Source organism: Malaclemys terrapin, chromosome 4 (assembly GCF_027887155.1).
Source record: "Malaclemys terrapin pileata isolate rMalTer1 chromosome 4, rMalTer1.hap1, whole genome shotgun sequence".
Taxonomy (NCBI): domain Eukaryota; kingdom Metazoa; phylum Chordata; order Testudines; family Emydidae; genus Malaclemys; species Malaclemys terrapin.
Window position 1 is genome coordinate 131,519,917 of NC_071508.1, and position 13,667 is coordinate 131,533,583.

At 39.3% G+C, this 13,667-nt stretch overlaps 1 protein-coding gene across 2 annotated transcripts in view; it reads left to right on the plus strand.

Moving 5' to 3' along the window:
• Window positions 1-13,667, plus strand: part of LOC128836054 (cytoplasmic dynein 1 heavy chain 1-like) — an 80,937-nt gene that overhangs the window by 42,298 nt on the left and 24,972 nt on the right. For both annotated transcript variants that reach the window (XM_054026067.1, XM_054026066.1), the window contains exons 30-51: window positions 134-377; window positions 589-772; window positions 1,470-1,682; window positions 1,894-2,135; window positions 2,275-2,431; window positions 2,789-3,016; window positions 3,278-3,508; window positions 3,650-3,790; window positions 4,176-4,409; window positions 5,139-5,345; window positions 5,428-5,549; window positions 7,727-7,892; window positions 8,113-8,276; window positions 8,613-8,742; window positions 10,320-10,453; window positions 10,784-10,898; window positions 11,058-11,219; window positions 11,304-11,518; window positions 11,663-11,867; window positions 12,043-12,216; window positions 12,321-12,440; window positions 12,526-12,646. In XM_054026067.1, the coding sequence (XP_053882042.1) occupies window positions 134-377; window positions 589-772; window positions 1,470-1,682; window positions 1,894-2,135; window positions 2,275-2,431; window positions 2,789-3,016; window positions 3,278-3,508; window positions 3,650-3,790; window positions 4,176-4,409; window positions 5,139-5,345; window positions 5,428-5,549; window positions 7,727-7,892; window positions 8,113-8,276; window positions 8,613-8,742; window positions 10,320-10,453; window positions 10,784-10,898; window positions 11,058-11,219; window positions 11,304-11,518; window positions 11,663-11,867; window positions 12,043-12,216; window positions 12,321-12,440; window positions 12,526-12,646 (3,909 nt within the window). The remainder of the gene's footprint in view (window positions 1-133; window positions 378-588; window positions 773-1,469; window positions 1,683-1,893; window positions 2,136-2,274; window positions 2,432-2,788; window positions 3,017-3,277; window positions 3,509-3,649; window positions 3,791-4,175; window positions 4,410-5,138; window positions 5,346-5,427; window positions 5,550-7,726; window positions 7,893-8,112; window positions 8,277-8,612; window positions 8,743-10,319; window positions 10,454-10,783; window positions 10,899-11,057; window positions 11,220-11,303; window positions 11,519-11,662; window positions 11,868-12,042; window positions 12,217-12,320; window positions 12,441-12,525; window positions 12,647-13,667) is intronic.

Genomic DNA, 13,667 nt, shown 5'->3' on the forward strand with positions numbered 1-13,667 from the left:
TGAGGAGTTACTGTACCACAAACAAAACTATACAGGATACTAAAAGTGAAGTTTCAGCTACTGTAGTTGATAGCTGATTTGACTGAGACAAAATCAATTGTAACTTAAAATACTTTGTGTGAACTACTTTTAGCTTCAGCACCTATTACTTGTGAGCTGCTGAATAAACAAGTTAAAGTGAGCCCAGACATGGCTATCTTCGTCACCATGAATCCTGGTTATGCGGGTAGATCAAATCTTCCAGACAACTTGAAGAAGCTGTTCCGTAGCTTGGCGATGACAAAGCCAGACCGCCAGCTGATTGCCCAGGTCATGTTGTACTCCCAGGGTTTCCGTACTGCTGAAGTGCTTGCCAATAAGATTGTCCCGTTCTTCAAGTAAGTAATAGTCACTTAAACAAGTGTGGCCCAAACCATTAAAAAGATCACTTTTGTACTTAAATCTGGAACTTAAAATGGCTCTGTAGCTAGTTTTGAAACTACCATAGCAAGAACATCGAACGGTAAGCATGCTTGACATTTTACTATTGAACATTAGTTTTGTGATCTTACTATGTCTAAAACTGACTCTGGTATCTTTTATCTTTAGCCTCTGTGATGAGCAGCTCTCCTCTCAAAGTCATTATGACTTTGGCTTAAGACCTTTGAAGAGTGTACTGATTAGTGCAGGAAATGTGAAGAGGGAGAGGATTCAGAAGATAAAGTGGGAGAAGAGAGAGCGTGGTGAAGTTGTTGATGAAGGGGAAATTGCTGAGAACCTACCTGAACAAGAGGTAAAACATATACAGATTTTTTTAATATTCATTCACAGCAAAGGGGTGATTACAGTACATATTCATGTATATGAGCACTTACAGTAAAGCACCTGCTGTATCAAGCATAAATATAATCTATTTAAGTTCACAAATGTTGTATTTACTTAAAGTCATGGTACTTTAGGCTACAGGAGTGGCAGTTTCAGTAGATTGAACTGAGTTTTAAGCAGTGCTTGAGTTGTTGGAAGTGTCTTTCTTACAATAAAACAGAGGCATCCGATGGTTTGTGGTCATTACAAACTTTCACCACTCCTATAAAACGAGTGATGTCCTGACTCTATTCCAAGTGGAGTAGACATTCTGAATGAACTCCTTCAGTTCACATCACTTTCAGGTAAATGTTACATAGGCAAGTACAGTTGTCATTCCTCAACTAAGGCAATTGTATTAGGCGATAGCTTAAGTATTCCCTATATAGCATCACTTTAAGTTCATAATGCACTGTCATAAATGATCTTGCACAAATATAAAACTCAACATCAAATAAGTTTTGCAGGGAATAAGAATGCCAAATGCAAACCTAGCAAATGTCAATATACTCTGCAGTCTGAATATTCAACATGACCTGTCTAGAATTTTTCTACCAATGTGACTAATGCAGATATTCATTGCTTACGGTGTATTGTCTAATCAAAACATGAAATTTTCCATGTAGATTTTGATCCAGAGTGTGTGTGAAACAATGGTCCCCAAACTTGTTGCAGAAGACATCCCACTGCTGTTCAGTCTCTTTTCTGATGTATTCCCTGGAGTACAGTATCACCGTGGTGAAATGACAGCCCTGCGAGAGGAGCTTAAGAAAGTGTGTCAGGAAATGTACCTTACATATGGTGATGGAGAAGAAGTTGGTGGCATGTGGGTCGAAAAGGTACGTTGTGATCGTTGTAAATCTTACAATGTAGAGTTGACAAAGTACATGTAACACTTTCCATATTCCGTGATACAGAAATCAAATACAACTGCTCCCCAAATAGACAGAATACCTAAAATAAGTTTCAACTTTAAATGATTCCAGATTAATAGGTTTGAATTTTAATAAATGCAAGTCTTAAATGACAGATCCTTCTGTTTTGTCACAGGTTCTTCAGCTCTATCAAATTACCCAGATCAATCATGGGTTGATGATGGTGGGTCCTTCTGGAAGTGGAAAGAGCATGGCTTGGAGAGTGCTGCTAAAAGCCCTGGAGCGGCTAGAGGGTGTAGAAAGTGTTGCTCACATCATTGATCCAAAAGCAATCAGCAAAGATCACCACCTCTATGGTACTTTGGATCCAAATACCAGAGAATGGACAGATGGATTGTTTACACATGTCCTGAGAAAGTGAGTCTTAAACATGAATAATGTATAAGTTAAGAAGTGGCTATTAGAGATATTCTTGCACGTTGTCATTGCCATGGAGGATTGAGGGAAGGGAAAATTACTGTTTTTTAACCTACACTAAATGCTTTCCTGAACTTAGGATCATAGACAATGTGAGAGGTGAATTGCAAAAACGACAGTGGATCATCTTTGATGGGGATGTAGATCCTGAATGGGTGGAGAACTTAAACTCCGTGTTGGATGACAACAAACTGCTGACTCTGCCCAATGGAGAACGTCTCAGCCTTCCACCAAATGTAAAGATTTTTGTTTTTACAAACATTTCAGCATATCTAAATAGTTTAATCTACTGAAAATTTGATAGCTCTGTTGCTTTTGGCAGCTGACATGAACATGCTCTCATCACACTACCTGTGGGCACAGAGTAAAGTTAATATTGCATCAGAGCAAAAGTGATCTTATGCAATAGTCTGGTTGAATTGTTTAAAAACCCTTCTGTGGTTATGGAGTTTGTCATGTCAGGTTTACCTTGACCCTTCCAGACTAGGAAATACTAGATCATGCATGAATGTCTAATTAGGTGTTGAATACATAAAATACTTTATGAAGTAAGACCAAACTAATTGTCTTAAATGTCTGCACTTTCTCTCTAGGTGCGTATCATGTTTGAGGTACAGGATCTGAAATATGCTACTCTGACCACAGTGTCAAGGTGCGGAATGGTCTGGTTCAGTGAAGATGTCTTAAGCACTGACATGATATTCAATAACTTCCTGGCCAGACTACGAAACATCCCTTTGGATGAAGGTGAAGAGGAAGCTCAGCGGAGGCGAAAGGGCAAAGAAGATGAAGATGAAGCAGCAGCTTCTCCAATGTTGCAGGTATATCTTGGAATGGATTGTAATACTGTGGACTGACACCAGACCCACTAAAAGAAGCTTTCGAGGCACTTCCTAATCTTACAGGCTGTACTGAATATAAATAGAGATTGAGTTAACAAAATATAACTTGCATGTTGTATTCCCCAATTAAAGTATGACACTTTGAACCCATGCTATAGACAAACTTATTTTAAAATGTAGTGTTATGACTTAAGACTACAAACCAAGTTCCTTGAACAATGCTAATGTCTTTACCAACAGATTCAAAGAGATGCAGCAACAATTATGCAGCCCTATTTCACACCTAATGGACTGGTGACTAAAGCTCTTGAACATGCTTTCACGTTAGAGCATATCATGGACCTCACTCGCTTGCGCTGTCTTGGTTCATTGTTCTCTATGTTGCATCAGGCTTGCCGCAATGTAGCCCAGTACAATGCAAACCATCCCGACTTCCCTATGCAGATAGATCAACTGGAGCGTTATATCCAGGTAAAGTAAATACTGCAGCAAAGTGATCTGAAAGCCTAAAGATGAACACAGTTACCTTGTATTTTCTTCTGCTGTCCTTCGAACACAAGTAATACTTTTTTTGCATTTGTGTGGACTAATCTTTCTCTTGTCTTCCATCAGAGATACCTGGTCTATGCAATACTGTGGTCACTCTCTGGAGACAGTCATCTGAAAATGAGAGCAGAGCTGGGAGAATACATTAGGAGAATCACCACTGTACCATTGCCCACAGCACCCAACATACCCATAATTGATTATGAGGTAATAGCCCCTTGTACTTTTTATGGGTTAAAAACCTAATTCCTAAGGAAACAAAGCCAATATGACACTATTTCTAAATTAACCTCTCTCAATGGGATTAAATCAGTATCTCACAAGTTAGCTCAAGGCAAGCCACTCTACATTTGATTTTTTTTTTTTTTTTGCCTTTTTGTTTGTTTGTTCAGTTGGTACATAATGTACTGTGTAGTACATGCTGATTGTAAACTAGTCCCACAGCATCAAATTTGCAGGTGTTAAAAGCTTAACTGAGTTCACAGATTAAAGCATGAAGTTGTGTAAAATAAGCTGGGGTTGTGATGAGAACCCCATTGGAATCCATTTCTCTACTAAATTTTATACATTAACTATATTTCTGTTCACCTAGGTGTCGATTACAGGTGAGTGGGTCCCATGGCAGTCCAAGGTTCCTCAGATTGAAGTTGAGACCCACAAGGTTGCTGCTCCTGACGTTGTTGTACCAACCCTAGATACCGTCCGCCATGAAGCTTTGCTGTATACTTGGCTAGCGGAACACAAACCCCTGGTGCTCTGTGGCCCACCAGGTTCTGGAAAGACTATGATCCTTTTCAGTGCTCTCAGAGCCCTCCCTGATATGGAGGTAACTATTCTGTTTATATGTACATTATTGAATAATTGCAAATTTATAACAAGTAAAAGCTGCCTACAAGGTTTACTCTAATGATTACTGCAACACCTCTCTACTTACATGGCAAAAACTTCATTATATCAGAGTTCTTTGCCCAACTAAATGAATGTATCCTTATAACACTCTGTGAGGCAGAAACATGATCTGTAAAAGGGAGTGGAAACTGAAGCAGAAATCAGTGACTTGCCCATAGTCACCAGGAAGATCTAGACTCTTTCTCCAGGAGTCCCTTCACATCAAGGCCATCTGTTCCTCCTTTCTAACTAGCGCCAGTAGTACTGGCTTTTTTTTTCACTTGTTCAGTATTAAATCAAAAGTATTTTGAGTTCAGGTGGCTGTTCATCTAGGTATGAGTGTTTAAACCAGTTAACAGTGATGAGAGACGGTATGTATTCTAACAAGTGGGTACAACTGGCAGATAACAGACTTTGATGGCAGTCTATTAGGAATTTTACATATCTGTAGTGACCCAAATACTTATGTAAACAGCATCCAGTGATCAGTATCTAGTCAACCTACAGCATATAGTTTCAATCCGAAAGCCAAGTTGTAATATATATTTGTTACTGAGGAGTGATCATCTACTGAAACTGTAGTTCTAAGACTTTAAACTATTAAAATGTATCAAATGTCTTCATGGATTTACCTCTTTCACCCTTGGTTTGTTTGTTTGTTTTTAAGGTGGTTGGACTTAACTTCTCTAGTGCTACTACCCCAGAGCTACTTTTGAAAACTTTTGATCATTACTGTGAGTACAGGCATACACCTAAAGGAGTGGTGCTGGCTCCGGTGCAGCTAGGAAAGTGGCTGGTGCTGTTCTGTGATGAAATCAACTTGCCAGATATGGATAAGTATGGCACGCAGAGAGTCATATCCTTCATTAGACAGGTTTGTTTTGTTGTGAAACTAAGGATATTACTATTATATTATTATGGGAACTTTCTTGTATTAAAACAATTCCCTCATTCAGATGGTGGAACATGGAGGCTTCTACCGTACATCGGATCAGACCTGGGTGAAATTAGAGAGGATTCAGTTTGTTGGAGCTTGTAACCCACCTACTGATCCTGGAAGGAAACCACTTTCACATAGGTAAATACTAGTCTGAAGCTACTAAAACTATAGTCCTGATCTGCAAAATGGAGTATCTGATGCCTTTACATTCTAATACTGGAATCCATTTGTAGCATCAAATATTGGTTTAAAAATACCTTGCATCCAAATGAGCTGCTCATTAATGGTCCAGCAAGCTCCTGTTGATCTTCAATAAGTCTTGGAGCACGGGAAGTTCCGAAGACTGGAAGAAAGCTGCTAAAATGCCAGATTTTAAAAAGGGTAAATGGGATGACCTAGATCCCAGCCAGAATAATAGAGTGACTGATACAGGACTTGATTGTTAAACAACTAAAAGAGAGCAATGTAACTAATACAAATCAACATGGGTTTATGGAAAATAGATCCTGTCAAAGTAACTTTGTTGTTTTTGATGAGATTGCAAGTTTAGCTGATAAAGGTAATAGTGTTGACATAATATACTCACTTAGGTAAGGCACTTGATCTGGTACTGCGTGACAATTTGATTTAAAAAAAAAAACTAGAATGATATAAAAGTAACATGGCACACATTAAATGGATTAAAAACTGGCTAACTGATAAGTCTCAAAATGTAACTGTTAACAGGGAGCCATTATTGAATGGGCTTGTTTCCAGTAGGATTGCGCAGGGACTGGTTCTTGGCCATAATATCTTTATCAGTTACCTGGAAGAGACAAAATAATCACTGACTGTTTGCAGAGGACCCAAAAATGGGAGGATGGTAAATAATGATGAGAACAGGTCACTGATTCACAGCCATCGGTGTCACTTGGTAAACTGGGCGCAAGCAGTTAATATGCATTTTAATAAAGCTAAATGTAAATGTATACATCTAGGAACAAAGAAGGTTGGCCATACTTACAGGTTGGGGGACTCTATCCTGAGAGAGGTTTGGGGATCATGGTGGATAATCAGTTGAACTTGAGTTCCCCGCTGAACATGGAACACTGTGGCCAAAAGAGTTAATGCAATCCTGGGATGCTTAAATGGGGATCACAAATAGGAATAAAGAGGCTTATTTGATCTCTGTATTTGGCACTGATGTGACCAGTGCTGGAATCTGTGTCCAGTTCTGGTGCCCACAATTCAAGAAAGATGTTGACAAATTGAAGAGAGTTCAGAGAAGAGCCACAAGAATGATAAAGGATTAGAAAACGTGCTTTTATAATGATGGACTCAAAATGCTCAAGCTATTTAGTTTAACAAAGAATAGGTTAAGGAGGGACTTGATAGGTACTCACAGACCAACATGGGGAACAAATATTTAATAATGGGCTCTTCAGCTTCCAGCCACTGGATCATGTTATACCTTTCTTTGCTAGACTGAAGCTAGACAAATTCAAACTGGAATCAAGGCATACATTTTTTTAAACAAAAAACAGGAGTACTTGTGGCACCTTAGAGACTAACAAATTTATTAGAGCATAAGCTTTCGTGGACTACAGCCCGCTTCTTCGGATGCATATAGAATGGAACATCTATTGAGGAGATATATATATACACACATACAGAGAGCATGAACAGGTGGGAGTTGGTAAGACAAGTACTCCTGTTCTTTTTGCGGATACAGACTAACACGGCTGCTACTCTGAAACCTGTCATTTTTTAAACAGTGAGAGTAATTAGCCATTGGAATAATTTACCAAGGGTGAATTCTGCATCATTCACAATTTTTAAATCGAGATAGTAGCATTTTTTTCTAAAAGATGCCCTGGGAATTATTTTGGGGAAGTTCTACCACCTGTGTTATATGAGAGGTTAGACAAGATTTCTTCTGGCCTTAGAATCTATGAACAACACAGACTGTACTCCATTCACATTCCTGTACTTCAAAGAGGACTTTGTTTTAGCCAACAGGGTGGTGGCTAAGGTGAGTGCTGAACATTACTCACTTCAGAGGCTGAGAATGCTGTTGTGAAATTAATAGTTATTTTTATCCTATGAAACAAGCAGCTTGGATCAGAAACGAACCAATATGATGTGATGTGATATTGCAGAGTACAAGTCAGTAATTGACTCTCCTACTTCGACTTTTAGTGGCTTAATTTGAGATGAAATCTCCACCAAGGATGGCAGTTGTTTTGAATATTGAAAATAGATACGTCAGGTCTAGTCTAGTTGAGTTGGATGAAGTCTTTCCTGGTATGAACACTAAGTTATTGCACCTCTTTCAGATTTTTACGCCATGTCCCTGTGGTGTATGTGGACTATCCTGGACCAGCTTCACTTACTCAGATATATGGAACATTCAATCGTGCAATGCTGAGGCTCATCCCATCGCTCCGCACATATGCAGAACCTCTTACTGCTGCTATGGTAGAATTCTACACAATGTCACAGGTAACTTGCTCTACACACTATTCCCAACTTCTGCTGACTAGTCCTCTTTCCTGGTTACTGTGCCACTTTAGATAAATCCCAGTGCTTTTTGTTTTGGCCTGCTTACCCTGTTTTTATTAGCAGTTGTGAGATGGGGGCATGAGAAGCATTGTTTGCATGTTGTTTATTGTTGCATAACTTTATCCCATTAGATACTATACCCAGTGTTTTGAATTTTTAGGAAAGGTTCACCCAGGACACACAGCCACACTACATTTATTCACCTCGTGAAATGACTCGATGGGTGAGAGGTATCTTTGAAGCCTTAAGACCATTAGAAACCTTACCTGTTGAAGGCCTTATTAGGATTTGGGCACACGAAGCCTTGCGTCTCTTCCAAGACAGGTAAAGAAACTATGGAAATAGTATTAAAAGTACAAATTGTAGAAATGAACAAAAGTTTAAGTTCATAAAATAAGTGCCACCTACAAAGGCTTATACACATAACCTAAATATGAAGAATAATACCTTTGTGGATTTGAAATCTAGTTCTCTAAGCTCAGGGTAAGAGCAGTGTCTATTGGATTGCTAAGTAGTTCTAAGTAGATAGAACTGACCCATATGTACAATAGTATTACCCTTTGCCTTAACTTGCTATTTATAGTACTTGGTGTGTCCTTCACATATATCTGTTTTTAATAGGTGTTGCATGCTTGCTTGTAACTGTCTCTCTCTAACTAGACTTGTGGAAGATGAGGAGAGACGTTGGACTGATGAAAACATTGATATGGTAGCTCTGAAACATTTCCCCAACGTAGACAAAGAGAAAGCTATGAGCAGACCCATCTTGTACAGCAATTGGCTGTCAAAGGTAAAGAAGGATATCTCAATAGAAGCCTTGATATTGACAGTTGCAGACACGAAGTATCAGAATAAGAGAGTGAATCTTTGCCCACCACTTCTCTTAGGCGGCGCTTCTTCTAGCATACTAAGCACAGTCCATGAAGTGATAGAATTTACCTTTGACAATAAGGATTGCTAACCATTTGGAGTTGGTAAGCAAACACATTTGATGCAGCATGGCATGATGGGTATCCAGCACATAGCAGAACCTGTCCGGGTACCAAGGGAGTAGAACTGTGAATTTGAAGGCAGAGCATATACCCAAATAGGGACTCATCTAGAATATTTAGGGTAACAATTGCAGAAAGTATCTTGGGGTCTTGGACTAGTGCAGTTAGAAGATGTAGGTTGTCTCTTTGGCTTGTTTAACAAATAAGCTAATGGTGTCCATAACCACACTGGCTAACTAATGACTCAAAGAAGAAATGCCACCCACTGAGTCACAAGCTTCATTTCCTAGCATCCTGGGTTTCCCTTGGTCTCCCAAGTGGTGTTATTCAGATCATTGCATAACTTGATCTGAGGTATGACCCAAGGTGGTATGATTGTGCAGTACAAGCATACTCAATCTTGTATCTGGCTATATGCTTTCAGAACAATAAATGCCTATAGTCTACTCATAACGAACAATAATGTCTGATCAATAAACTGTTCATAGCCTTAGATTTCTCCCCCCCGCACCCAATCCTTTATATGGCTTCAACTGTTGCAGCTGACTTCAAGAAACAATTGTGTAATGCTAATATGTGATTGTAAAGCTCATCACTCTGAATGTTTTAGGGTTTGCTTTTCAGCGTCCAAGCAGGTATTCATAAATCTACTTCTGTGCCTGCTGGCTAAATGTGCTCCTGTCTGTTTAGACTTACCTAATACACTGGGTGCATGTATGTTAATATACCTCAAACCAGTTGAGCCATATGTGTATTCAAATCAGGAATTTGCAGTGATGGTAAAAGTGCCAAGGAGGAGCACAAATACCTATCTACCTGGGAATTTTCTGGCATTTATGGAATATACTGACTTATATTGCTTCTGAAAGTAAGCAGTAGATCATTTTAAATGCCTTACATTACAGTGGCTCTGCAGACATGATGCATTTTCTATTTGTGCATTGATTTAAATGCAGCATTTGAGCTGTTGTGCAAACTAGTTTTTTTTCAACTTAAAGTGAAAGTCTGAACTATGCTGCTAAGAGGCACAGCACAGAACTCCTAGGTAAGGGGGGGAGTGGGGTGAGGTGGGGGGGAACTTAAGGTAGCTTTGAGCCTTAATGGGTTGTCTAAATCGTGCAAGCCAGATGCCTGGAGAAATTCTGGGCAGCACTGCTGCCATGGCTTGTGACATTACAGGCCCTGCCTGTGGCACATGCTACATCAGAGTCTGAGGGGTTCCCTGTGGCTGTCATCCTCAATTCTTGAGTTGGGAATTTGTGTCACTCTAGCCCTTTATCCAGCACAGAGGGGTCAGCAGGGTGAGAATCTCTCCCTTAGTCTTAAATTCTAGACTGTTAGATCTCTTGCTTACATATTGACCTTCTTATTCTAGGATTATATCCCAGTGGATCAGGAAGAGCTGAGAGACTATGTAAAAGCCAGGCTGAAAGTGTTTTATGAAGAAGAACTTGATGTGCCACTAGTGCTGTTCAATGAACTTTTGGATCATGTGCTAAGAATTGACCGGTAAGCTGAATTTCCAACTTCTGGGTTTGTCTAGTTTGAATTGTAAAACAAATCTGTATTCAGACTAGTCCAGAATGGCACACCGGTTTGTTCTGGTGTTCTACTTGGGAGAGGCATTCTGTAAAGGGAGCACTGCAAGGTTGGAATTGTAGCAGACTGAGAAATATTGCCAATAGTTACTTCAGTGTGTCCCCAAACCAGTCACAGTACTAAAAAAAAAAAAAATTAATACAGGTTAAGTTTGCAAGGAAAGGAAGTTTAGAAATGTTGTTGTGGCTAATTCACAATTTATCAAGCAGTAAACTTACTTGAAGTACCAATCTCTTTCAGAATCTTCCGCCAGCCTCAGGGTCACTTGCTTCTCATTGGAGTTAGTGGAACAGGGAAAACAACTCTCTCGCGATTTGTGGCTTGGATGAATGGTTTAAGTGTTTACCAAATAAAGGTTGGTTTAGTTCTATCACTCAACAAAAAAATTGATTGTTAAAGCTTGCAGTTGTCTTGCAGATATTCTGTCTTTGGTAAGATAAATGTATAAAGATAAGTCATTGTGTGGGACGATAAGGGCTAAAAAAGATCAGTAACTATTGCTAAATCTTTATAGGTTCATAGAAAATACACAGGTGAAGACTTTGATGAAGATCTGAGAACGGTCTTCAGACGCTCTGGCTGCAAGAATGAGAAAATAGCGTTTATAATGGATGAGTCAAATGTACTGGATTCTGGATTTGTGGAAAAAATGAATAATCTTCTGGCCAATGGAGAGGTAACTTGAGTAAATCTGTGTAAAGTAGCAGTTATGCAGGGAAAATCAAGCCTTTAAGAAAAATATACTTATTTCCTGGATTAGGTTCCTGGTCTCTTTGAAGGAGATGAATATGCCACCCTTATGACTCAATGTAAAGAGGGAGCACAGAAAGAAGGTTTAATGCTAGATTCACATGAAGAACTGTACAAATGGTTCACCAGTCAAGTTATTCGCAATCTCCATGTTGTGTTCACCATGAACCCATCTTCTGAGGGCCTGAAGGACAGAGCAGCTACTTCTCCATCTCTCTTCAACAGGTAACTAACTTACTTTGTTGTAGGTTAGCTCCCAAACAGAGTATCTTAACACTTCAGGTCTGTCTTTTTTAATTAAGAATATTGTTAATACCCTCTTCAAAAAAGAAATTTTGGAAGTTGTAATACATCTTGTCCTGTCCGCAGGTGTGTCTTGAACTGGTTTGGAGACTGGTCAACTGAAGCACTGTACGAAGTTGGCAAAGAGTTTACAAGCAAAATGGATCTTGAGAAGCCAAACTATATTGTGCCAGACTATATGCCAGTTGTGTATGAGAAGTTACCACAACCGCCATCACATAGGGAAGCTATTGTAAATAGCTGTGGATTTGTTCATCAAACCCTTCATCAGGTGTGTTCTGCCATGCTACTCAGATCTCTAATGTCATGTTCTAGTGGACTGACACAAGTTCCGTACAATAGTGTTGCTGCTGTGACCGTTTTGAGTTTAAAAAATCTAGATAGTGTATATATAAAAGATTAGGATTATATAATAACTTTTGTCAAACTCTTTTTCCTTTGGAAAGGCTAACGCTCGTCTAGCAAAACGGGGAGGCAGAACTATGGCCATCACACCACGTCACTATTTGGACTTCATCAACCATTATGCCAACTTGTTCAATGAGAAAAGGAGTGAGCTGGAGGAACAGCAGATGCATTTGAATGTTGGCCTTAAAAAGATCAAGGAAACTGTTGACCAGGTACATACCTTTAAACTTTGCTTTTTAATATAAAATTAGAGCTATTAAAACATTTTAAAATTGAGTTTAGTCTGTACAGACTCTAATCTTACCATTCATGTCAGGTGGAAGAACTGCGTAGGGACTTGAGAATAAAGAGCCAGGAGTTGGAAGTAAAGAATGCAGCAGCTAATGACAAGCTGAAAAAAATGGTGAAGCATCAGCAAGAAGCTGAGAAGAAAAAGGTGAAATCAAAGCTTTCTTTACCTTTTGCACATGTACAGTATATTTAGAAATAATATCTTAAAGGTTGCACAATCTTTCTCTTAGGTTATGAGCCAAGACATTCAAGAGAAGCTGCACGAACAGCAAGCAGGAATTGCAGATAAGCAAATGAGTGTGAAGGAGGAGCTAGACAAAGTTGAGCCTGCTGTCATTGATGCTCAGAATGGTAAGTCAACACTGACATATAACTACAGCATGCCATCCTTTAGGGGTTTGGGGCTGATCCAAAGGCTCTTGAATTCAGTGGGAGTGCTTCTATTTGCTTCAGTAAACTTTGGGTCCATCCCTTTATCAGCAGTATCTTAATCTTTAGTGTGGCATCAGTAGAAAGAAAATAGTTCACTAGCACTACTGAGCTTCCAAACTTCCAATTATTGCTACTGTAGACTTGCATTCTAAGCAGTATTTTTATTAAACTTTGAGCAATAAACTGTCTTAATGGTTCACTGTTTTTTGCCAAGCTTTGCTAGATTTACTTACTATCTTTCAGTATACCAGGATACATTAGAATAGGAACTCCTGAAACAGGAGTAGGTCAACAAACGCTAGGAAATTTCTGGTGTGCAGTCGTATGGTCCACATAGTCAGTCAGTCTACAGCACGCTAGCTTGCTGTGCACTTAGACACCAGCTTGTTGCTCACTGTTTTCTAGACAAACCCCTAACGTGTTCTGTTTCTGCTGCTGCTGCTGCCTCTTAAGAGATAGCAGTGTCCAGTTCATGGAATTAGTGATTTAATAAACGCTACATAAGTATCGTGAATGGAAATACTACATACAACTTAGTTACTCAAGACTTCGTTACAATGGCTTATCAGTGGGTTGCATAAGAGGAGGAAGGACTTCTAGCTCACTATTTGCCTAGGTATACGGTCTCTCGCTGTAGAGGCACAGCCTTGCTTTTAGGCTCCTTAACTTGTGAACGCAACATAGTTGCCACGTGCAAACTCTTGCTTTTGTAGTAGTGCTTGGAGGCTTCTGATAGTTCAGCTTGCTCTCTCTCACATGAGCATACTGGTGGAGAGTTTTCAAAATGTGGAAACCATTTGGTTTTTACAAGAAATGTTTAATTCGTTTTCGATGTTACCTGAAGCTTGAAAATCTCTCAACAATGTCAATGAAGATTTGCTAATTCCTGTCCTTACTATTTTGCTGTCTTTTCTTCCTTTTTCTCCCCTATCAATACTCT